The sequence below is a fragment of the Macaca mulatta genome, chromosome 16, assembly GCF_049350105.2.
Source record: "Macaca mulatta isolate MMU2019108-1 chromosome 16, T2T-MMU8v2.0, whole genome shotgun sequence".
NCBI classification, from domain to species: domain Eukaryota; kingdom Metazoa; phylum Chordata; class Mammalia; order Primates; family Cercopithecidae; genus Macaca; species Macaca mulatta.
In genome coordinates this window covers 79,782,097-79,807,141 of record NC_133421.1, presented here as the reverse complement: position 1 = coordinate 79,807,141, position 25,045 = coordinate 79,782,097, and the positions used below count along the sequence as shown (strand labels likewise).

The window sequence follows — 25,045 nt, the reverse complement described above, 5'->3', positions numbered from 1 at the left end:
GTATTGAGTGGCCTCAGTTTAAGTCTCAGCACTAATAATTCATGTACGTACTTGGACAAGGTGCTTAACCTCTCTGAGCCTTAGTTTCTTCATTTCTTAAATGAGGATAATAATACAGCCTATTCCATAGAGTTGCTGTTAAGACTAAATTATTTAGTACTTAGAAAGGATTTAGAGTCATATTTGAAATATAAATAATAATTACCATATTAAAGAAAAAATAGCAAGGTACAACCCATATTTTAGAATGCAAATTTTCTCCGTATTTCCAACCTTGAAAAACATTTTATTTATTTCAAATCTGCCAGAGAAAGTGGCATTTCCTTTGGGACTACATATCCTTGGTAGCTTTGTGACCTGAAACGATATATAATTGAGTGGATAAAATTAGGTTTAGATGCAGGTAAAACTGGAATTCACATACTACCTCACTGATTCATTAGCTTTAAAATTCATACTCGGTTTCTTCACCTAAAACAGGGGTCAACACACTACTGGCCATGAGCCAAATCTAGCCCGCTGGCTGTAGAAGTTAGTAAAAATTTTTTGAAACACAGCCATACCATTTGTTTTCATACTGTCTGTAACTGCTTTCACATCACAAGGCTGAATTTGCATAGTTGAGACAGAGACCCTCTGGTTCATAAAGCCAAACAATACTTATTGCCTGGCCCTTTACAGAACTTATTTGCCAAGTCTTAATCTATAATACAAAAGAATAACATCCTGATTTGGTTTCTGTGGGAATGAGATAAAAATAATAGGTAATGCAAGAACTCTACACATAGTTGAGACTCAATAAAGAGTAACTACACATTATCACCCATTAAACAGAGAATCAAAATCTAAACTTCATAATATTTTTGTTAGTTTTTTTTTTTGGGGGGGGGGGCTAGTTTATTGGTCTTTTCTATTCCCTTTCTACCTAGGCTGTTGTATCCAAAAACAAAATATGAGCTTGACTTCCTCAAACTTGAATTAAACTAATCTGCCACCCCACTGCACCTGTCTGTTGCCATTTCTATGGCTCTATTCATCTAACCTCTCAGGGTTTATGTTCTATTGTTTGGGAACATTTGCTTTATGGTGTTTCTAGAGTAATCATACAGGAAGCCCAAAGATTCTTCCACCAATTTGTTTTCAATTTTTAATTTTTTTATTTAGAAATAATAAAATAAGACATAATATATAAAAATATGTACAATCCATGGTTTGTGCAGTACAATAGGAAGACTTTAGATACAAAAAGACAGCAAATGGGAAAATAATAACTATCACGATTGTCAATGGCTAGGATTGTTCAACTTGCCAGAGCCCAGAGCTGAAACTCAAAATTACTAGAAAAGAGATTCTACTTTGCTGAGGGTTAGGGATGGGCAGGTAACTATGCCACACTTTTTTTTTTCACCTGAACATTATTAGACACAGAGTGAAAAAGAACTCACTCTACTTCTCAGGACAAGCTTTTGCTTTTACTGAGTGGTTTATTATAAAATATGAAGTGACATTTATTAATTGTAAGGGAAATACGATTTACGGGACAGAGCTCATCAAATAAACATCAAGACTTGGGGTAGGAGTGTATTGGGAAGAAAGGAAGTAAAGAGAAGAAAGAATGCATTAACAGAATAAAAACAAAGTAAAACAAACTTTTCTAGGAATTTGAAAATGACAACAGTGCTATAGTGACATCCTTAAAATGTCTGATTCAAGTATACTCTTAGAGGGATAGAAAACTACTTCTTTCTCAATAATCAAAATAGAATTCACTTTGTCTACATTTTATTTAAAAATAGGATAACCAGGAATCTATGGCTCCCCCCAAAAATATAGTGCCCTTCCAGATATGGGCAAAAATTCTTTAAAAGGGAATAAATCCTAAGTAAATTCAACAGGGAATCTGCTTGCAATAGAGAAGCAACACACATCTGGGAATTGACCCCAGATATTCACGGTGAGTCCCCTCCATCTGCATTCTAATGACATGTGTACACTAATTAAGGAGACCCAGTCAAGAAGGACAAATATTTTGAAGGTAAAATGCAGCAATGAATGTCGTGCATTACCTGTGTCTTGGCTCTTGACAAAAAAAAAAAAAAAAGAGAAAGAAAGAAAAAATTGCCATTTAAAGCTTGTAACTGTTAAAATGCTAATAACTAGAAAAAGGTTTCAAATGAACAGTCCATGCTGAAATAAATAACAGAAGAACATAGCAATACGAACCTTATAAGGCTGGTATATATTTGCTAAAACCATGCTAACCCGTAGCATATAGGTACTAGCTCTCAGACATTGCTGTACTGACATTATACTTTCTATGGCAATTATTTTTCTTTACAGACCTCTATTTACATTTGGCTTTAAATATGAAAATATCTGATAAACTTTATAAAATGTACACTTTAAAAACATAGCTTCTGCAAAATTTTCTTGAAAAAACAAACCTGTGCACCAGAAATTTTATATTTTTTTCTCTTTTTCAGAAATAAGTTGAAAGATTTCCCTCCCTCTTTCTTGCCCCCCCCCATACCCACCCCCTTTCAAATTTCTCAAGTCTTTTTAAGTGGCAGCACTCTGTGTTTAGGGGGAGCCTCTTTTGTGGCCACCCCCATTCTCCACTGTATCTTCATTTAATTTACATATCACTGAATACTCTTTGGTTTGATTATTTTCCTTTGCAAAACATCATAATAGCAGCAGCTGAAGCCCTCAATATCCTCTCACTGTCAAGAACCAAATTGTTGCCTCTTCTGTAAGTTTTCTTGTCCACTCAATCCCCAATTCCTCCAACTCTTTAAACACCTTCCCAAACCTGCCTTAACATTTGGATCTAAAACAACCACTTGCTTAACATCTCTTTCTCGGTTTCATTGAAAATAACACCTCAGTTTTCAAAGCCATCAAATCTGAAGGCTGAAAACAGCAAAAATTGTCATAGTTTTGCAGGCACGGCATTCAGATATGGCTGTTCAAGAACCAGAGACCATCACAAACATCAATTTACAAAATATGTGATTCTAGAACAAGCTGTTTTTTAATGGCATACAGAGATATAATACCATAAGAGAGTTGATTTTGAGACTCCAATTAAAAAGAAAAGTCAGTAACCCCAGAATTCACAAATAGGGAATTTTAAATTAAAAAAAAAACAAAAAAAAAAAACAAAAAAAGAGTTCCATTATTGAGCTACAGTGAGAAAAAAAAAAAAAATGTGTCTAGCAAGGCAGTCAGCCAGGCAGGGAGGCTTCTGGAAAACAATGTGTCCTTCCTTAGTAACCTGCTCTAGGGCTCCACAGGAGACAATGCTTAGCTCACATTCAATCATAAGTATGCACACAGAAAAGGGAAATAGCCTTTTTAGACCATTATCTCCTTTACTTGTCATTATGTTGTATTTTTATGACTCTCTTTGACCCTAAAATACTGAGACATTTTCATTACTCTCCTCTGCCATAAAAAAGGCAAGTTTCCTCTTCCTCCTAAATACTTGATCTGAAGTGCTGCATCAGATTGGTTTGTCCACACCTCCCCGTTTCCCCGCTTTGGCATTCACCGCCCTATCTGACACTGTAGGACTCACTCCAGACAGACTGATCAGAGGAACAAGCGTGGAGGCCAGGTGTGGCATCTCCTCTAAGGTGAAGGTGGGCTGGCGATGTCCTGACAGTCCAGGCAATAAATTCAGCAGCAAGGGTTTACACCCATTTATCTTTCATGCTGGATGGCTCAGTTTTGAGAATGCCAGGATGCCAAGGAGGTCCTATGAAGATCTTATGAAATGAATTTTGGAATGTGCAAAAGGGAAGGCCCAGAAACATGTAAGAGTACATCACCATCTCGCACACTACACATGAGCCTGGCCAGCACTGCCTAGCAGGAAAGGATGGATGTTGGTATTGTGTGTATGTGAATTTTACTGCCCCTTTCTTCTTCTTCCTCTTAAAATAAAAAAAAGTTACATGAAAGGACAAAATTTTAAAAAGCACTACACTGACTAGACTCGGTGAGTATGATGCTCTATTTTCTGAATAAGGTGCAAAATGAACCGGCGGTTCAAGGTCTTGCTGAGGTTCAAAGTTATTGTCTCTTGATTTCAAGGCAGCCCATGGGGCTTTGTTTTCTTTTAAGTGTAAGCTCCACTGTGCAAAAATATGCATTATCTTTGGTATTTATTTTAGGTAGTTTAACTTAAAATTTGAGATAACCCATTAACATCATGGAGGAAAAAAAAAACAACAACAACCCAGAGGCTACCATTTGGCTAGTGTTACATAATGCCCTTATGTAACAAAGAGAGAGAGAAAAAAAATCAATTCTAGCAAACAAATTACTGGCCTCAAAAAATCAGGCTCTTGTTTTGGCAGTTGATAGCCAAATACTTGCCACTTTGAAGCGCATCATGAGCTTTCAATCAAGTTCAACACTGACTTTAAAATTACACAGAAGGAAAACTACACTGCAACAAAAATACACATTTGTGTTCATGTAGTTAGCAGCTTTTCAAAAATTAAGGCAGAGTCTTGCCTTTGTTATGCCATTAAAAACATCCTTGTTCCCTAAAGAGAAGCATTCTGGATAAATCAAATACCCAACCAAGGCTTGCCTGCAAGTTCAAGTTTTGGAAAAACACAAAACAAAACATAAAAACCCATAACTTATTCTACAACATCTATGTGCCATTGGGTCACAATGGAGGCATGGTTAGTGCTTTATGCTAATCATGGAGCTTACAGTCTTTCTTTGAAACCATTGTGCTTGCCTCAGTCCCTTGTGGCCGCTTGCTTGACCCATCTTGACCAGTACCGTCATCTGTATAACTGTTTTGGGCCTCTGACCAACAGACCGTGTTGTAAAGTAACTATTCCAGAGGAGGAATCAGTCAGTCATATCTCCGACTCTCGCCGTAAGGGCCTGGGCTCTAGAGGTACACTTGCCTGGTTGTGAAGGTCTATGTCAGGGGGCGTGTCCGTACTAGTGCTTTCTGGAACTCCGTTTTCACTGTCATCTTCCTCTTTGCTTGTGAGGGCAACTTCATTTTCATAGCAAAATGAATTCGCATTTGAGAGGATGTATTTCTTTTCTGCTAAGTCTCTTGCACTGCAAAGGGGAGTGTTGGGGACTTCGTAAGTTTTGTGGAACCTGGAATAGTCCACTTTGTAGTAGTGCTTCTCTTCAAAGAGCACAGGCTCATAGCGGTGGCCCCACAGGATTTCATTTGCTAGATAAGAGCTACGGCACTGTGTCGTCATGGCAGTGGCTTCCACCATGCCTTCCAGTATGACCACGATTTCAAAGTCTGCATTGTCAATGTCCTGTTTACTCAAATCATATAAAGGACTGTCTTCGTCTATTTCATGGACTATAGTGATTGGGGACACCAGAAATATACGATCGATTCCACTGTCAAACCCAACATTGATGTCTATTTGATCCAGAGGGATATACTCCCCTTCAGAAGTGATTCTGGATTTGAGGAGCTGTGCTCGGACATGAGCTTCCACCAAGTGGCTTTTCCGAAGATTGCCCACTCGCCACATCAAACACAGCTTGCCATCTCTCATGGCAATCACAGCATTGTGACTGAAGACGAGAGTCTCGTTTCTCTTCTTTGGCTTTGCCATCTTGGCCATGACTGCACCAATGATGAAAGCATCAATGATGCAGCCCACGATTGACTGGAACACCACCATGAAAACAGCAATTGGGCATTCATCCGTGACACACCTGAAACCATAGCCTATGGTTGTCTGGGTCTCAATGGAGAAGAGGAAGGCAGCCGTGAAGCTGTTGACTTCGGACACACAAGCTTTGCCCTCTTTGGATGCATCCAGGTCCCCATGGAGCAGAGCTATCAACCAAAACACACAGCCAAAAAACAGCCATGACAGGACGAAAGCCAGGCAGAAGATAACCAGCATCCACCGCCAGCGAATGTCCACACACGTGGTGAAGATGTCTGCGAGGTACCGTTGCCCCTTCTCACCCACATTGATGAACTGAACATTACAGTGACCATCTTTCTTCACAAAGCGGCTCCTGCACTGTTGTCGGGTGTGGACTTTACTCTTCCCGTTCCCAAAGCCATTTGCAACTGCCATGGTGGCCAACTTCATACCGTCTTCTTCTGAAGAGACAATGCTGTAGCGGTTGGTTCGCACACTGCCCATCGCTTCTGCTGGGGACTCCAGTGCCTCTGCTTTGGAAAACAGTCTGAGTTTTTGCAAAACGCTTTGGAGAAACAGTTTTGAATGTTCGGTGAAGACACACACACACAAAAAATGAGGAGAGATGGGTGTCTCTGGGAGCCTCAGGGTTCTACCAAGGTCTGTCTGCTGACATGCAGAGTTACTTTAATAACTCAGCTGACATCCAGAGAACATGTCCTGCAAGAAAAGAGAGATTGTGCATTACAAAATAAGCCACTCTTAAAGAATTCTACTGTCTAAGACAATACATCCTAACAAAAACACATAATCAGGTAAAGATAAGTATACTTCACATTAAATTATAAGGTTTTACATTTCTTTGTATCCTAAGCATGCTTTGTAAACCTTTTATTTAAAAGCATAAAGTCGTTAAACATAGGAGAGTTGTCTGTGACAGTTGTTCAACCAAAATGTCAGGTCAGGTCCCCTTTCCCTTATTTTTGGCCAGGGATCTAGAATATTCTATTTTTCAGGTCTACCTCTCCCTTCTCTTATTCTCTTCTTTGGCCTGCCCCACCTGCTACGATCCCTGTTAAGCAGATGAAAGACTGTCTGATCCCAAGGTTTGTCGTAAAATTTTTGGAAAGAGGACATGTTTAGAAATCTTCACGTGGACGCAGTATTGATATTCACTGAGTTGCATGTGCACTACGGGAGAATATGAGAGCCCCTGATGGCAAGGTTGAAATCGGAAGACAGACTATTTTGTTTAAATGATATAACTAGCAGACCAGATAGGCTGAGGAAATGCTAGAGGACGAAAGTCAGATTCCCACCTGCAAATATAATAGTGATATGGATTTTGAAGTAGGCTTGATTGAGTGTATCCTGAAAACAGAGGGAACTAGTGGACAAAACCTCCTACGATGGTGAATACTGCCCCTATTGCTTATAATCATCTGAAATGGATCCCAGTTTCTGGATACTGTTTGGGCTTGCTTCATCACTTCTCACACTTCAAGCAACCACTATGCAGAAATGCCTGCTAAGTCTCTATTAGTGCAGGTAATTCTGGCTTGAAGACTTTGAAGACGCAGGTTTGCTCTGGGGGATAGAGAGCAATTCTGTTGCCTAGCAATAAGAGTCCTGAAATTCTCCTGAGATGGGGCTGTCATGTGTAATGACAGGCTAGGAAGTAAGCACCATTGTGCGAAAGGACCAGGTCTTTAGCGGATTGAGATAAGGCAGGAACTCATTTCATGTCAGTCCAATGCTGTGTTCTCTCAGACAGAGACAACTGTGTAAGGACAGATCGTAAATGCTAGTCCGCTTACTTTCATTTCCAGCGCTGTTATTTGCTACAGGTTCCTATGGAGAAGGCACTCACCTTTACCTAATATGTGCAAATAGTAGTTCTCAGTTTTCTCCAATTGCCTCATTCTTCCCTAGGTAAGAACTATCTATTTACTTTAACTTGCCATCCTCACTCCTAAGAAACTATTTTCCTTGACTAACTAACAAAAAACTAAGAGAAAGTCTAAGGTGCTTTCTTTACCAAATGTGTGATAACAAAACGAATATAAGTTAGAACTGAAAAATAAAGCCCATCCTTAACTTTTCATACAACCAAATCCTTCTGCTATATTAAACGGGGGCAATGAATAACTCATGAAAGGAGTCAGAGATTTGTTGATGCCTGATAATGAAGACTCCATTTTTTTCTTTTCCTCTAAATCCATTAAGATTACACAGTTAACAGAACCGATTTCAGCCAAGCCAGCTGCAAACAAATAAAGCCATCCATTTACATTGTTTTTGTGCGATCCCTTAAAAAGAGGCAAGGTGCATTGCCTTTGAAAATGCCATGTTACTGTCTTTTGACTTCTTCTTTATCCAAGTTATTATGCAAGAATGTGCCCCAACACATTTTTCCTGAGATTAGTCATCTCTGAAAATTGCAATGTGTGTTACATTTTGGCAGCTTTTGACACCTAAATGATGCTTGGTTTGAAAGTGCCTTTGAATCACTTTATAAAAAGAAGTTACTGTGCTTTCTTAACCTTCCACCTGCTTCAATGTTTTGTCTGCTTCCCTGTGAAGTTTGCACTTGGACCAAAGAGACAAGAATCCTACCCCTCAACGTTCTAGATCCTGTACATGGACAGCATTTTTCAAGTAATTAGTTCATCTTAGTTGCCTCACATTTCTAAACAGACAGAAACAGCAACACCACCAAACGCAGGTGTACGTTTCAAAAAAAAGGGAGAAGAGCTTCATTTAATGAATGCTTTGTATTCTTGAGTTCTGATTGACTTCAGAACTTTGTATTATAAGCTGACACCAAGAAATTCCCTTTTCATGATTCAAAACAATCCTTCCTTGTGAGTTACCATTAGGGGCCATGAGTAGACAGTGTCAAATTTCTTCTGACTTATTTCTGTACTCCTTCCAGATTAAAACATAACAACCATATGAAATCTAAAGACTGAATTATGACTTTCCAAAAATCTTGACCCCGGGACATTTGTTTGAATTCCACAAATCACACAATACCAGCTTCCTATGAATAGCTTTCCACATTTAGAATCTTGAAAGTGGTCTGTATTGAGAGACTATTATTGTCTTATTTCCATTGCTAATAACAGAATTTGTCCCACATGTGGGGCATCATTTAGAAATTTTACCATTTCTTCCTGGAAAGAGAAAAAGAGGAGTTTCGCTTTTTGGTTTGTTTTGTTTTGTTTGGCAAAATGAAAACTTTTGCCACTTCAAATAGATACGCCCCAAAACAGATTTATGTGTGTATGCATGTGCACACACATATACTATGTATTCAGACTTTTTGTGGAGCTGATTACATAGCTAAAAGCTAGAACCTGTCAGGGTTTGATGGGGTAACGGTCTTAATGTTTCATGGTAAAAATTGCTTTCACTGTTAACCTGCCCACATGCCTGAGCGACTTTAAGCAAGCACAAAACTTCCTTGCCCGGTCCTTTCTCACTAGCAATTACCAATTCGTGAACAAGCTGGGAAAAGCTATCATTAAAAAAAACAGGGCTTACATGCAACTTTATTTCAAGCATATATTCAAAATAATGTTTTGAGATGCAATCAATTAGGAATAGATGAGAACACTAAGTGATACAAATCCAGAGAATTGAAATTTGATTTGATGAACAATGTGTAAATTTCCCTTCCAGCCAAAATATTTAAGGGCCTAGATGTAAATTTCATGGACACAAATAATCATTTTTATCCAGGCCATAACCCATGATGTAGAAAGTATTTTTGGGAAATTGAGAGGTTACATGTGGTGCTGTTCATGTTAAGACTATTTATAGGCTGAGCCAAAATTAAGCATAAGCAATGGAAAAAATAGTTCAGCGCTTTAAACTTAGGTAGATGTTAAAGCAGAACGAGCTATGGATAAATGTAAGGTCAAGGAGATCACATGGTACAAATGGGGGATCTAAATTGCTTTGACTTATAGAGGTAATACTTCCAATATGGTTTATGAATGACTAAAACAAAATCAAATGAGAGTAAATGTGTCCTGAAACACGGTCATGATGTGCAATGAATAAGAAAGTTTCCAAGGATAGGAAATAAAGATAGCAAAAGAAAACGTACTGGGCTGAGAGGTCTGCTAATGAGTGTTTAGAGCAGCTATTTCCCAGCTGACGCCATATAGACCAGCCTGAGTGTGCTCTGGGCACATGTTGCTATGTGAGCACAACTGCTAGGAAAGCAACCTCTTAGAAGCTCAATAAACATAAGGGAGGAGGAGGGGGAAGAGGGAGGGGAGGGGGGATACCCATCTATCTACGTGAGCCCCATGTCTAACATTTATACTCAACGACACTTGGCTTGTAGCACTGCTCAGCACCTGCATATGCTGAAAAACAGACATGTTTGGTAAATAAAAATATACACTTAAAAATTTGAAACATCCAATCTGTGCAGGTAGCTCTTTTCAATCTTTCAGGCTACGCAAAAGTCATACAAGGACGCTACAGCTAACCAGAGACTCTGCAACTGAGGAAGGAGTCCGAAGGATGTAGAAAAACTGTGTTCTTTTATTTTTTTAAAAAAAGCAAAATTCACAAGAGTTTAGATCAAATATTTCTTATGGAGACCAAGAACATTAAAAACAAAGTGTCATTAAAATATGAGAAAGGAGGGCAGGAAGCTAAGTAAAATGGCCTTGACCTTATCCTCACCCTTTCCACCATGCTTCAATTAACATCTCTTACCCCTTCTGAGCACCAGGATTTTTTCCAGATAATGGCAAATAGAAATGAAACATTTGGAAGTGAGCAGGAAAACGCTAACAAGTGTACCGATAATGTACATCAGACACACAACAGTGATTGGCTAGAGGAAATCTGGTAGCCTATTGATTATTCATGTGAAAAGAAAACAAATGGCAAAATGCAATATGGATTCTCTGCATATCCAAGGTTTTCAAATAACACCTTATTTCCTAACAAGTAAAATCTGAATTTATGAAAATCGTCAGAATGCACAGCCTTATCCTAGTGATCATCCTATGATATCCTTACCCAGACACAGACATTAAACTGCCCATTTCCTATCCTTGTTTTTTTTTCCAATTGTCATGATGAATCCATGCTATGATGCAATCTTTTTGCAGAATCAAGTCGTTTTGACTATTTTGCTTCCCTAAAACCACACTGTCTTCAAGCCAGGTATTACCATTATTACTAAAAATAACAAATTGATTAAGGGAGAGTCATATGTAATGTGAAAGTTTTGCGATCCTCAGGCTCAAATCCAACTCGGGCTCCCGCTCTTCTTTCAGGAAGGCAACTTTGAGACACTCACTCTGTTTGAAACTCACGGCTATACTTTGAAGCAATGACGAAAAAAACCAAAAAACAAAAAACAAAAAAACCCGCCAAGGATCAAGAATAGTGCTAAGTCCCAAGATTTGCCAAGGTTTAAGACCAGGGCTCAAGACGCACGCCCAAACCCTCAACCACGTTTTCTTTTTTTTTTTTTTTTTCCCTTAGAGTGAGAACCGAACACAGACACTCTCGCCCTTGCCTCCAAACCCAGTATCTCGCTACAGCTGGTGCACTGGAAGTTATGAGCACAAACAGATGCTGCAGAGAAATCTGTTTCTATTGCTCAACTGTTCCAAGCATGTCTCAGTATTTTTAGCTCTGGGGATGTTCTGGTGCGCACACAAACTATATAGGCATGATCTGGGACTCCGGAGCGTGGGTGAGCGCTACAGCAGTGTGACAGCTGGGCACCTCTGGAGCAGCGGGGCAGGGTAGGGTAGGGGACGGCGGCCAGAGTCCATTCCCCAGGACACACAGGCAGCTAGCGAAAAGGAAGAAAACACAGCAGCCCTTACCTGTTGCTGGCGCAGGAGCATGGGGACATGGAGTGGAAGTGGGGGGTACAGAGGCATGTAAGATCCAGTGGTTTGTAAAAAGCGAGTGAGCCAAAGCAAACCAGAATTCCCAAGACCCAGCCTGCCGGCGCCGGGAAGGCTGCGCGCTGGCCAGGGCTCCAGTGCGCTCTGCAATATCCTGGGCTCTTTTGAGGCGGTCCGTGCGACACCGGCTCTCCTGGCCCCGCCCCCGGCCGCTGCCGGCCAATCGCAGCGCGCCTGGCCGCGCGGCCGGCCCCGGGAACCGCGGCGGGGAGGGGAGGATGCTGCGAGGCGTTGCCAGCGGAGTGAACCTGCCGCCGCCGCCTCCCCCTCCACCCTCGGAGCCCGGCCGGGGGAGTCGGGCCGGGCCGGGGAGGAGGAAGTTGCGGCCCAGCTGGGACAGCAGCAGGTGGGAAGCTGCGCGCCCGGCTGTTGCGGCTGCCTGATTGCAGCCTGGCCTTGGGCAAAGCTTCCTACTCCGTCTGGAGCCCCACACACTTCCCGGTTCCCCTGCTCGGGGGCCGCTTGCCCTGCGTGCTCCTCGAGGGGCCTGCGAGGTGCCAGCGCCGGGGAGAGACATTTACCGCCGGGGCAGGATTGCTCGTCGGCCCCGGCACGTGTCGCTCTCCCTTCCCTCTCTGCCGGAGCCCCTCGGCCCTTGGAAGTCCCCCGGGGAGGCTGCAGCGCCCGGAGAAGCCGCAGAGTCAATGGGGCGAGGGACTGGGGCGGGCGAGCAGAGCACCCAGGATTGAGACGTGCGCAAGTGCGGTCACTGCAGCGCCGCTTGGCTGTTTCTTCTCCCGACAGTTCGCGAATTACTTACAAGGAGCCTAGGCTTCTCTGAAGGGTGGACGGCTCGTTCCCTCTCGCCTTGTCCGCCGTCGATCTCTCCGCCGCCGCCCGGCACGCTTTGCTGATCTAAAATCAGAACAATTAAGACAGTAATGATTTTTTTGGAATAGCAACTCCTACAGACACTCAGATCTGCCCTCGCTTCAGCGCCTCCCAGCCCTCATTCCCAGCAGCCAGGCGAGAGCGCGCAGACCCCTAAAAAGCAACTTGTGTTACCCGGGTCTGGATCCTGGAACTTTATAAACTAATCCGTGTGTGTGTGTAAACCGAAGAGTAAGTGCCTATTATTTCTGAGTACTTCGGTGTCCTAACGAAGCTTTGCTTCTAAAGGACAGGATATGTTTTAGGAGTCTCCTTCCACTGAGTTTTTTAAATGTTTATTTCCTCGAGCGATCAAATGTGTCTTTTGTGCAGTTTATTTAAACTTCGAAAGGCCTCCTTGAGTCGCTAAACTAATTGAGCAAACTAGCTGGTATTGTGGACGGCGCAGTCGGGATGGATTTTTGTGTGTAGGAGAGGTGAAACTGACAATTCAAGGAAAGGTTCTGTGCGAGTCCCCACCTCCCATCCTCATATCCACACGTGGCCCCTAGGAGGTGCTGGTGAAATACGGTTGCTTAGGTTTTGCAGATACGCAATTAATCCTGCCTCACCAAGTGTGCCTTTTTTCTTCGCACTGAGCAAGGTACTTAAATTAAAAGGGTGTGCAAGAGATGATTCATTCAGTGTAGCTGCTCTGATAGCCAAATGGCGATGTGGTTCCAGTTAATTTGTTGAGATTATACTGTTCACCAAGTCCTGTTACCAACTCTGTTGCCATGAACGTGGGAATAATACCTGCCCCAAGGGAGGTCTTCTTTAACATCTATTGTCATGTGTTATTTATAAACAGCTTGAATTAACACTGTAAAATAGATGGATGTCTAAGAACCTAGGCTGTATAAAAGAACCCGAGGATAGACAAGATAACTCTATATTAACCAAAGGATAATGAATGAGTTCACCGCTCAGTTCAATAAGCTTCTGAAATATGCTTCCTCCTGGACTTCTAAGAAACAGGCCAAAACTTTAATTATCCTTTAAAACATGTTAAGCCTAAATAGAAAAAGGAAATTAATCACTTATAGATTTTCTCTTCTTTATTATGATTCAGTTGGTGCATCTGTTGATGGCTAAGAATTTTCCAAACCATGTGAATTCAGAGAGGCAACACTTTTGTTGTTGTTGTTCCAGGTAATAAGCTCTCTTTGAAAACCAGTCACTCGGAAAGGGATGCCATTTTTATGCAACTTGGTTCGAAATGGTTTTGCTTTAGTATTCTATACACCACAGGCCAAAATAGTTTCATATGATAAGAAAATCTTTAAAGAAAGGAACACAGAGTTATTAGGTTATGGTTGGCTGTATAAATTTAGCTGGGCAGGGGGAGGAAGGTCATAATAAATGTATTCTGCTCTCTCTCATCAATTATCAACATCAATCCCCTAACATTCTCTCCTCCCAAAGACTGAAGGATGTGCAGCAAAGCTTATTTCTTGAAGGAGAAGGTTCGGGAAAAATTAATAATTTTAATTAGAACTTTCCAATCTAAGTAGAATCATTACCTTAATTAGCTAGATAAGGAAGTAGGAAGGATGAAATTTTGCAAATGAAATTTTGGAAATGCATGGTAGCATAGAATACCCCCATTGCTTCATTTTAAAAAAAGAAAATATAAATGTATTTTAATTAATAAATGACTTTTCATCATGTCCCTATTAGGAAAATTCTGTGTGCCAATGCTTTCAGTGTTTGAGTTAATACATCTTTTGAAGTGATGCGTGATACAGATTTCTGTATTCAGAGTCTATCTTTTTTGGCTGAATCAGGCCTTATTTAGCAAAAATCCCCATTAGTCTTGGACATGAATGCAATTGGGTGTTGGGATCCATCTGTGGATTAAATTTTTCCAAGGAAATGACAATTATGCTCTTACTGATTCTCTCCACGGTAACCACCTATAATATTAGAGCCAAATATTAGTCACAATCTGGATCTGCAGTCAGATTGTGAATAGCTGTGTGACGCAGAAGGTGATTGTTTCACTAGAAGCACAAATCTTTCCTTTGCATTTATAGAAAGATCCCCAACAATTAGACATACTTTCAGACTTCCATTCACCATATATATACAGTTCAATTTCACACTGATAAAAGATGAAACGCTCCTGGCATCTGTATCCACTGGATATTAAAAACCACTTTCTAATCTTCAAAGTAATCATCATTAGCAATAAAGAGTAAATAAATCGTTGTCAGATTGCCCGGAAATGTAGACAGGCTGAGTTTGCAATCTGCTGCTATGAGAACAAGCCATGTACTGTGGTGTTTTAAGGCACTGTATGTAATCTTATTTATTGGAAAACAGTTTTGGCCTTAAGTTTCACTTACCGCATTGGTAATATTTAATCTTCGTATTTTTAAATTCCGTGAACATATTTGTTGAAATAACTACTTTGTACTTTGGCTATATGCTAGGTGAGATGAAAGACAGAAGGGTCCTAGGGGGAGCAGTACCTGTTCTTAGGAGTTCAGAATGTCCAGCTGAGAAGACAAGGCAGAAGTGAAACATTTAAATGATCAAACAACAATATAAGGCAGCTTATGATTACGCACTAAAATGGATCAAGCAACAATTAAAACAATAATTTTAGAGAGATTTTGAAGAATGGAATGAAGCAGGGTAAGACTTTGTAATGGAAGATTTAATAAATACGACATATTACTATGTGTAGTGGTATCAAGGATGCTGAGAACACATCAGAAGATAGGAGTGTCTCCTCATTCAATTAATTTCCTAAATGCCCACTATGCCCCAGACCTTTCTATATACAGGTAATCAAGCATATACATTATAAGTTGTTTCTAAGAATAAATGTCAGTTACATGGAAATGAATGAAAGGAACAGTATGTTTTAGTATAACTTTTGATAATTACTCAATATGATTATAATAAACATAAGCTCTTTCATTTTTTACCTTTAATACAGTAGGCCTATCAGGGTACAGTAGAGCCTTTTCTCCTGCATTAAATGACCCTAGACGAAGCTTATTTAAGCCTTTCTGCTTGTTTTTCCTTCTCCATCAATGTGAGCCTTCCGTTCTCATTTTTGCTTCTGATAATGTGCCTTGGATCTGTCAGGCTGTCACCATGCTCTGCCTAATTTGTTGATTCTAATCTGTGCTGGGCTGATAAATTATGTAACCAAGGTTGCTAAAGTAATGTAAAAGCAAATATGATTTAACATATCTAAAGATGCATTTTTGAAATAGTATGAGCAGATGCTGAATTTGGAGTTACCTTCACTTGCTCAACCTCCTTTTCAGGTAAAAAAGCTTCGGGATTTGGATTGATGGCATCTATTTTGCTTCTCAGAGCATTTAAATGGCTTGGTCTTTGTATTTGCTGTTATAAATAGCTGAGGAAAACTTCTGAGTAATTGAGATACCTGTGTGTTTGCAACTATCCATACGTTTGTATGTATACATAAAACAAAATCATCTACTCATTTATTGAGAAAATATTTGAGTGCTTACTTTATCCATTTATTATTATGACCTTCATTTTCCATCAAGTATGTTAAAACCCAAAACAATAAGTGGCGCTGTTCTTTAAGAAGCTCACACTTCCAGAGCCTCCATGTTATTAATTAGTAAATTAACTCTTCTGTCATGCTCTGGAAGACGTCATTTATCTCACACGAGTGAGACAAGTACACTCTGAAAATACCATATTCATTTTAGGGCCAGACCCTACGTTACTGTGTTTCTTGATTCCATGATTACAATGATCGTTTCATCTGTGTTTTCTGGGATGCATTAGGTCTCCCAAAGGTAATAAGTTTACAGCCTCAGTTTACCCTCTATAACCACGGATGGCAGTTCCTTAGATCAGGTATCCTTGCCGTAAGCACAGGTCATCGGTTAGAAGAGGTGCCAGCTGAGAAAATATCAATCATTATGCACAGACTCATCATTGCCACTGGGGAAAGGCAAGCCTTATAACTGGAAGGGTATAGTATCATCATTTAATCATAGTAATCAAGCAGTAATAAGAAGACTAATAATCAGCTAGGCTGTATGGAGGGTTTTCCAGGAAACAAACACTGCTTTTGTGCTTTACAGGATGTGCTATTCTGATATTCTGTATTGCACGTACATTTGCATGGGAAAATAATGAAGAGGGGGAAGATAGGAAGGAAGGAGGAAGTAGAGGAGACAAGAAAATATTCATTAGAAATTACTGGTTCTAAAGGAGACACAAACATGTTCAGTAGCCACCAAGGAAAGTGAGACTGCCACCAGCATCCATAGTCCCCCTCTACAGCACAGTAAGAAATGCTTTTCAGTGCCACCATCAGCAAACTGAATCTCATGTTTAAAACACCTGTAAGAATGTCTCTTTGCTTTAGTAATACATCTTTGGAAGATCGTAAGAGTCACGCAACTTGACTTTTTCCAGAACTTATAAAAACAAAACAAAAAATTAAAACAAGCAACACAAACTTCAGATAGCCAAAACGAATCACTATTGTAGACATTTATGGAATATGCCACAAGCTACGAAGAAAATGCAAAACATATTTTGAGTAACGTCAACAACACTGTAATGATACTCTTGAAAGAAAATGTACATACTTGAATGTCTAGATTTTCAGATGTGGGCTTTAAGAGTTTGTGGATTTTTTTTTTAAAGAGTATTTTTTGGTATTTTAAAAAATTATTGCTAAAATGATGTATGTCTGTTTTGGAAAATGTAAAAGATAAGCATTTTAAAATGTAGAAGAATGTAGGTAAATGTGGAAAATAATATAAATTCATATTCCCACCATTGAAAGATAACCATTATAAAGACTTTGATATATCTTTCTGCTTTTCCTGTATTTCTGTTTCTATTTTTAAATCTATGTTATAACTTTTAAAAATTAACATAATGGGTTTTTTTTTAATGATGAGGTCTCACTATATTGACCAGGCTGTTCTCAAACTCCTGGCCTCAAGGGATCCTCAAACTCAGCCTCCCAAAGTGCTGGAATTATAGGCATGCGCCACCGCACCTAGCCTCTATAATTTTAAGATCAATTATGTCATATTTTCAATACATGAGCATCACACTTTTTATATCATGCAAGTATCTGTCATGCAACTAAAAATTATTTGAAAGTGTATATTTTAATGCTCACATATATTTTATGAATTATAATTAATTCTCACCTATTCTTATACCTTTATATTCATTTTTTTTTCCACCCTTACAAGTATGCATTTACTTGGTGTTGGAGATTTTTTTTATCTTCATATCTTTCTCCATTCATTATAGATTTCTAGATGTACAATTACTAGGTCAAAGCTTATGAACTCTTAAAGGTTTTTGTTGTTGTTGTTGTTGTTTTTTAATGCAGTTCTTTCTAATGAAATCCCAATGGATTGAATCTCAAGGATGTTCTAAATTATGTGACTTCGCATAGTGGCTGTATTGCCCAATAGGGAGAGGTTGAGCTTTGGGTCAACTTGACATGTGTTTGCAACCTGCCACTTACTAGTTGTGAAAGATTGTTATAGGAATTAGAAATAATAAATCTAAAATGCCTAATACTTTGTGATCAACTAATCAAAGGTATCTTTTTATTCTATCACTATTGCTCCTGCCACTAATGATGATGAAAATGATAAGGTGAATAAATCAAACATGTTAACTAGGATAATAAGGCATGCATACAATAAGTCTATAAATAAATAACAGAAGTTTATGTAGTGCTTGATTAAGTGCTAAAGTCATAAATGAAGAGGTAAGCATCTGGGGAACTTAGCAACAGATTAGTTCTATATTTGATAGGACAGGTTGGCATGAAACAGAGAAAACAGTAAGATGGATTTCACAGTTGATCAGAATTTGAATAAATTCATGTATTTAAAGAAATATTAAAATTGAACATTAAACTTGGACCAGAGTTTAGTCTTTCAAGACAAAGATGTTGAGTTGACGCTTGATTCTTTGCACAAGGAGAGATCTACAGATGACTGAGCAGAAGGATAGGGTGTGTAAACAGGGCTGTTGGAACATTAATCGGACTGTCATTTCTTCATCCATTGCCTCTGGCTGCAGCCCTACCATCTTATCTTTGCTTCCATTTTTGTTTTCTTAATGTGATTTCCAACATTCCAATTTTTATTTAAAAGGAAATAGAGATACAGAAATTATGTTCCAACTGTTCATGTGAATAGGACCTATACATGTGGACTCCTAACCTGCTGATACCAAATTCAATGTTTATTCCTCTACTTTCTGCAGAGTATAACTTTTCCTAGCATCTCTGCTCAGACAAATCTAGAAACCTAAAATAAAACCTCTGTTTTTCAAAGCCACTTTCTAATTCTCCCTGACAGATCCTCCACATTATTTCTCTCCTAACTCTGAAATACATGAAATTTGAATTTTTGCTCCTTATGCACGACCCAATTCCAAATGCTTGGCTCAATTTTCATGCTTCCCTGTGCAAGAGTTTCTTCCATTTTAAAAATAAATTTGATCAGTGTCTACAGGTTTAATTGAATGTTTCCTTTATCACTGACCAGCTTCCATTCTGTAGGCACTTATCCTCAATTGAGATTTAATGTCAGTGTTCCAATAAATTTATGTTTTCATATTCAAAGTCCTAGTGTATAAGTTACAAATAAATAAAACTTGTATTGCAACTATGCAAAACTAAAATGCTATACCCAACTACTACCAATAACATTAGTGATTTATGATAGCACAATAATATTCATAGCATTATATGACTATTAAAAGAAAATGCAAGTTTTCAGGTGAAACTTTTAGCTCCATGACAGACCAGCCTGTAGTTATCAGTGTATACAGTTTACAGCTACAAAAACTGACTTTGCTATTTATTGCAGAAAAGTACTCAGTTAAAAGTAAGTATTGTTCCTTCAGCAAAATATTCACTGACCCAAAACTCTTTGTGACATTTTACAATGCACACAGCCTCATGCAAGTTTAGACAAGTGGACTTATACTGTCTTATGAGTGCCTGCCCCTAATAAACTACCTCGTAATGCAAAAGTAACATATCTTTCATGACTATTTTGACAAAAGTTTAAAACACATATGATGAAGTTCAACTTTCAGGAACCAAGGACTGCCAGAAAATATTAGTTTCTACATTATATATGCATTTAGAAGTTTACTTGAAATCTGCCTTTTATAAAGGAATGGTATGAATAAGTGAAACTGTACATTTTTTAAACTTGATTGCCATTAAAGCAGAAATTCTAAGGTTGAAAAAAATAGGTGCTTCATTAGATTTTTTAATGCACTTATTAGGCTCAAATCCAGACATTTCATCTGCATCATTTGGATTTGAGCTACATACAATTCATTTTAAGTGTTAAAGAAATTTAAATGAATTACCATTATAAGCAAATGTTTTTAGAAATTATTTCTAGGATTAGCGATAGAGCAACTCAGAATTTATATCATAGACTTAAATTCTATCACCAGTGTTTCAGCTTCTGATCTTTTTATCACAAAGATCTCATTTCAAAACATGTAGTAATACAAAAGTCTATTCTTTTGTATGGTTTGCATAACTGAGTCACCAAGTTTTAGCAAGGCAGGAACTGACAGTATAAATAATGTTTTGTGTTTTTTTTTGCAATCTGATTGTCATTTCCCTGCATGTAAACAGAAATATGTGAATACTCACATCTTGCCTGTTAAGTCAACTTGGGAAAAAGTTAGGAGAGCTAGCTTTCCCATTTACTGAGATTAAACCTCTTTTATGTGTTAGCACGTGTAAGAATGCTTGGAAAAAAACCTTGAAAAATAATCTGTCCTACCTATCAAAGTCCAAAGCTATTGCTTTTACTGTGTATTATTTTTCTATAAAAAAGTAATGCCTTCTTTGCACAGATTAAGTTAAGGAAAGTATATACTTAATAGTTTCATTGGCAGAAAGCAAATTCCAAAAGTATATGAACATGCAGGCACACACTACAGACTCATGCACATACACAATTATATCTGTTGACCCAATGATGACACATCCAAAAACCTCATAAAAAGATGAAGAGGGCTAAGATTTGATTTGCAGTTGCTTAATTCTAACAGAAGAGCTGTGGTCAGTTCTAAGACTCTTTGTCGTAACCTGCCTTCATGATCTTGATTTTATGATATTTAGAGTCCAGTTACATTTTGCAATTTAAAAAGTCACCTATTCACTCGTTACACACATATTTATTATGCACTAAATTATGAAACATTCAAAATAGATACTGGCAGCTCTCAATATTTTTGAAAAGTAGAACAATCTGTAAAGTTCTAAGGCCAAACAGCTTCAACATGTCAGTAAAACATGAGCTAAGTACACATAATTTAAGCAGTTCCCTTAGACTAAAAGACAATGCACATTTTATCTGAACATCTACCTGGTCAAAGTATCATTTACCCAACAGCCTTAGTCCCCAATGCCGTATCCATAGTTTCAAAATCCAGATAGTATAATGGAAATTTATACAAGTCTCTTTAATCCTGCGTTCAAAATGAATCAATGCTCTTCTCTAAGTGAATTAAACACAGAAATTAGTTTACTCCTCTCTGTATTGTATCTTCTTTCCTTAAGCATTGCTTGCCTTTGTTCCTTTTTTTTCTCTCCATAGTCCATACATTAATTCAAGTCCTACATAAAGGGGATCGGTACCAAAAAATAGCCGGTGATCCACGCGGAATGCTCTGAATTGTATTACTACCACGATTTAGCATTGAGTTCATTCTGAAAATACAGCTCAAGACCTGCATGATTCCAGCTCCACAGGCTCCACTGAAAAGCATTGCCTATCAAAGCAACACACAGAAAAAGCACCAAACATGCTTGATAATATAAAACCACGCCATACCCCCACAGAATGAGACAATCCAGTCAGCAAGAAAAAAACAATCATTGTTGGAATGATTTCTCCATAATGGAAAGCAATTCTCTGTGAATTGACTTACAGGTCATGACATAAAACCAAAGAAACAAAGAAAGAACTCTAAGCATTGACAGATGTTCTGTGCTCGCTCCTGCCTCCTGAACCCCTCCGAGTCTCCATCAGAAGGCAGCCTGACCTGCAGCCCCTTTCAAGCAACTTAGGAACTGGAGAGCTCTCATACAAAAGGTTTTACCCCTAATTCCACTGAAGACCCCCTCGAACCAAGAAAAAATTTTCTCACAGGAGAATTTAAGAGAGTCTATGGATTCATGCTCGATTTCATAATTTCCTCTCTGTACAAAAACCAGGGTATTTATTTCACTTACGTAATTTCCAGGGAATCAGTTGCATGACCTGACTTGTATTCTGTTGGTCTACTGAGGGGACCTTACCGTCAGTCACCCTTGGTGAGAACATACCCAAGGGCTGATATATGACTGCAAAGGAACTTAACAATTCCTGGAAGGAAAAGGGTTAAGAGCCAGTAAAAACAGCATAAATTTACACATGACCTAGTGCGATTACACTTTTATTCTCTTCCTTGGAAGAAACAACAACAATGACAACCTCCATAACTAATGCTTCTGGTCTAAAAAACCTTCTCCCTAAAGGACATGTTTTCACCCACTACCGATGATCTCAACAACTTTCTGGATAGAAAGGACCTATAGACAGAGAGATGTACCTGCCGGTGAGTTTTCTTCCCAAAGGATCTGAAAAGTCCATTCCAGGTCATGGGAAAATCATCTCAACGATTGTGCTGAAGGGAGCAGCCTTGTATGATTGGTTTGTGATGGTTCGATTCAAGCTGACAAGTTCTAGAATGATCATTGTTTTGTCCCAATCTTAACTTGGTAAGAAGGGAGATGGCTTGAATAGCCAGAGGCCTTGACTCCAGAAAGAACTGTGAGTAGATAAAAGCTACTGCAGTGGCTTCATTTAAAAAAAAAAAAAAAAAAAAAAAAAAAAAAGCTGGCCCTGATACCATTGCCTTCCATGAGGCAGAGTGCTCTGCCTTTTTCTTTGCAAAATATAGGAAGAGGATTGTCTAAGCAAGTAAAAAGTAGTTGGGGACAAATAAAGGACACACTTTTTTTTCCTTTTATAGGTGAGATCAAATGCACCAAAGACTAAATGAAGCCAATGCCTCAGTCCTGTCTGTCCTAGCCTTGCGATAGAGGCGTCACTAGGTGAATAAGCTAGTTACAAACTGAGCTTTTAGTATAGGGTTCTCTGGGGCCAGCAGAAAGGGAGCAGACAGGTGGGCTACAACCTCTCCCTCCTACTCATATCTCTCAACAACCCAACAATCTCCTTTCCTCTTTGTCTTTCCCTTTCCTCCTCTAGGAATTTTTCATCAGCTGAAGAACAGGGGCATTTGCTGCCACAGAGAGAAGTTGCTTTTTTGCCTTTAGCCATGGATGTATCAGGGTGGTCATGTATTCACCTGGAGAGCCCACAGATACCACTGACACAGCAGCTGCTCTGACAATAGCCCATCAATTGTACTCTCTTCTCTTTCTCCCCTCTCCTCCTCCTTCCTGCTATCCACACACAAATCCTTCAAGGAAAACCTCTACAATGCTTCCTGACAACAGGGCTGAAATATCTGGAGTAGCAGATACCTTAGAAGGGCTATCTTGGAGACTTCTGAATGAAATTGATGGTATTAGAAGTGCTGATGAAGAACTAATTTAAATGGAAAAGGTAGACATCCAGAAAAAAGTAAACATTTAGAGATAGCGTTAATTGGAAGATTTTTATTTTAAAATCTATTCTTAAAAAAAAAAAAAAACACTTCAATTTTTTTGTGTGGAGTGACTTTCCTTGCACCGTACATATGGGCTATTCTAAAATACATCTCTCTCCTTTTATTCATGAAAAATAATACGACTAAGAGAATTATTGATGGAGAAGTATCTGGGTCAGGAAAATGACCCAAAACTGAGATTTATGCTGTACTGAAGAATATCCTTATATTACTAGACCTGTAGAAAAGAAAACTCTGCATTTTTCTAATATATTTAAGTAAGGGCACCACATGTTCCCTTCTGGAAAGAATAGTAAGAGTGTGCAAACTGTGTCCACAGGCCAAATCAAGCTCACAACTTATACACACAGCTTGTGAACGAAGAATGTTTTTACATTTTTAAGGTAGCAAACAATCAAGAGAGGAATACTATTTTGTGACATTTAAACATTTTATGATATTCAAATATATGTATTCATGAATAAAGTTTTATTGGAACACAGCTATGTTCATTCGGTTACAGATTGTCTCTGACTGCTTCCCAGCTGCAACAGCAGAGTTGAGTGGGTGACACAGGGCGTGTATGTGGGCCCATACAATCTAAAACACTCACTATCTGATCCTTTATTTTTAAAAAAGTTTGCTGATTGCTGACCTAGAGTAATGCGATGAAGCATCAGGCTGAATTGAGTAAAAAGGATGTGAGAACTGTCTCTCATTTTGATTCTTGGAGGCTGAGTAAATTTGACTAATTTACTTAAATGTTGGTGCTTCCTCATTAAAGTTGAGATAAAATTCAGGGCCAGGCGCACTGGCTCACGCCTGTAATCCCAGCACTTCGGGAGGCTGAGGCAGGTGGATCACGAGGTCAGGATTTCAAGACCAGCCTGGCCAAGATAGTGAAACACCATCTCTACTAAAAATACAAAAATTAGCTGGGTGTGGTGTAGGGCACCTGTAATGCCAGCTACTCAGGAGGCTGAGGCAGAGAATTGCTTGAACCCGGGAGGCGGAGGTTGCAATGAGCTGAGATCATGCCACTGCACTCCAGCTTGGGCGACAGAGCAAGACTCCGTCTCAAAAAAATAAAAAATTATCTAATTTTTTTTTTTTAGGATGCACTAAATAATGATTGTAAATATGTACACAAACAATAAATGTGTCTGACTGTGGTGACTCATGCCTGTAATCTCAGCACTTTGGGAGGCTGAGGTGGAAGGATCACTCGAGCCCACGAGTTCGAGGCCAGCCTGGGCAACCTACAGCAACCCCATCTCTGCAAAAAATAGAAAAATTGGCCATGTTTGGTGGCACGTACCTGTAGTCCCAGCTACTCTAGAGGATGAGGCAGGAGGGTCACTTGAGCCTGGAAGGTCAAGGCTGCAGTGAGCTGTGATCATGCCACCGCATGCCAACCAGGGTGACAGAGCAAGACCCTGTCTCAAAAACAAACAGAATGAAAACCTAATACATGTTATTTTCTGTTCAGACTAATTGTAATTGACATGCTTTGATCAAATACCCTTACATATTAAGTGGCTTCCAAATGGGTTCATAAAATAGAATGAGAAATATTATTAATATCAGTCAATAAAATCAATGAATGTGAATGATTCCATGAAGATAAACTTTTGACCTATTTTTCGACACCGTATATTTTCTTGATTTTTGCAAATCTATCACTAGACTGTTGTAAGCCAGCTATTCCACAGAGGGATATAGGAGTCTGTAAAGTTTTCAGGCAAATGTTTAACTTTGGGTTGTTTCAACTAAACACATCATGAATTTTATCTCATTGGAGATCATGAAATGCTGCATTTAAGAACTCAAAACACCTTGAATATGATCTCATTAGTGATCATTAAATGTTGCACTTAAGAG

The 25,045-nt window shown here is 39.0% G+C and overlaps 1 protein-coding gene and 1 long non-coding RNA gene across 4 annotated transcripts; one reads left to right on the top strand and one right to left on the bottom strand.

Moving 5' to 3' along the window:
- Positions 1-1,133: 1,133 nt before the first annotated feature.
- KCNJ2 (potassium inwardly rectifying channel subfamily J member 2) lies at positions 1,134-12,622 on the bottom strand. 3 transcript variants are annotated; one of them, XM_015120210.3, is made up of 2 exons: positions 11,531-11,693; positions 1,134-6,383 (listed from the first exon to the last, which is right to left on the bottom strand). In XM_015120210.3, exon 2 carries the CDS (start codon positions 6,165-6,167, stop codon positions 4,884-4,886), a length of 1,284 nt encoding a protein of 427 aa, XP_014975696.1. In that variant the 5' UTR covers positions 6,168-6,383; positions 11,531-11,693; the 3' UTR covers positions 1,134-4,883.
- LOC114673183 (uncharacterized) lies at positions 11,826-23,666 on the top strand. Its single transcript, XR_013407117.1, has 2 exons — positions 11,826-12,676; positions 21,103-23,666. It is a non-coding gene; the product is annotated as an uncharacterized LOC114673183 (long non-coding RNA).
- Positions 23,667-25,045: the final 1,379 nt, after the last annotated feature.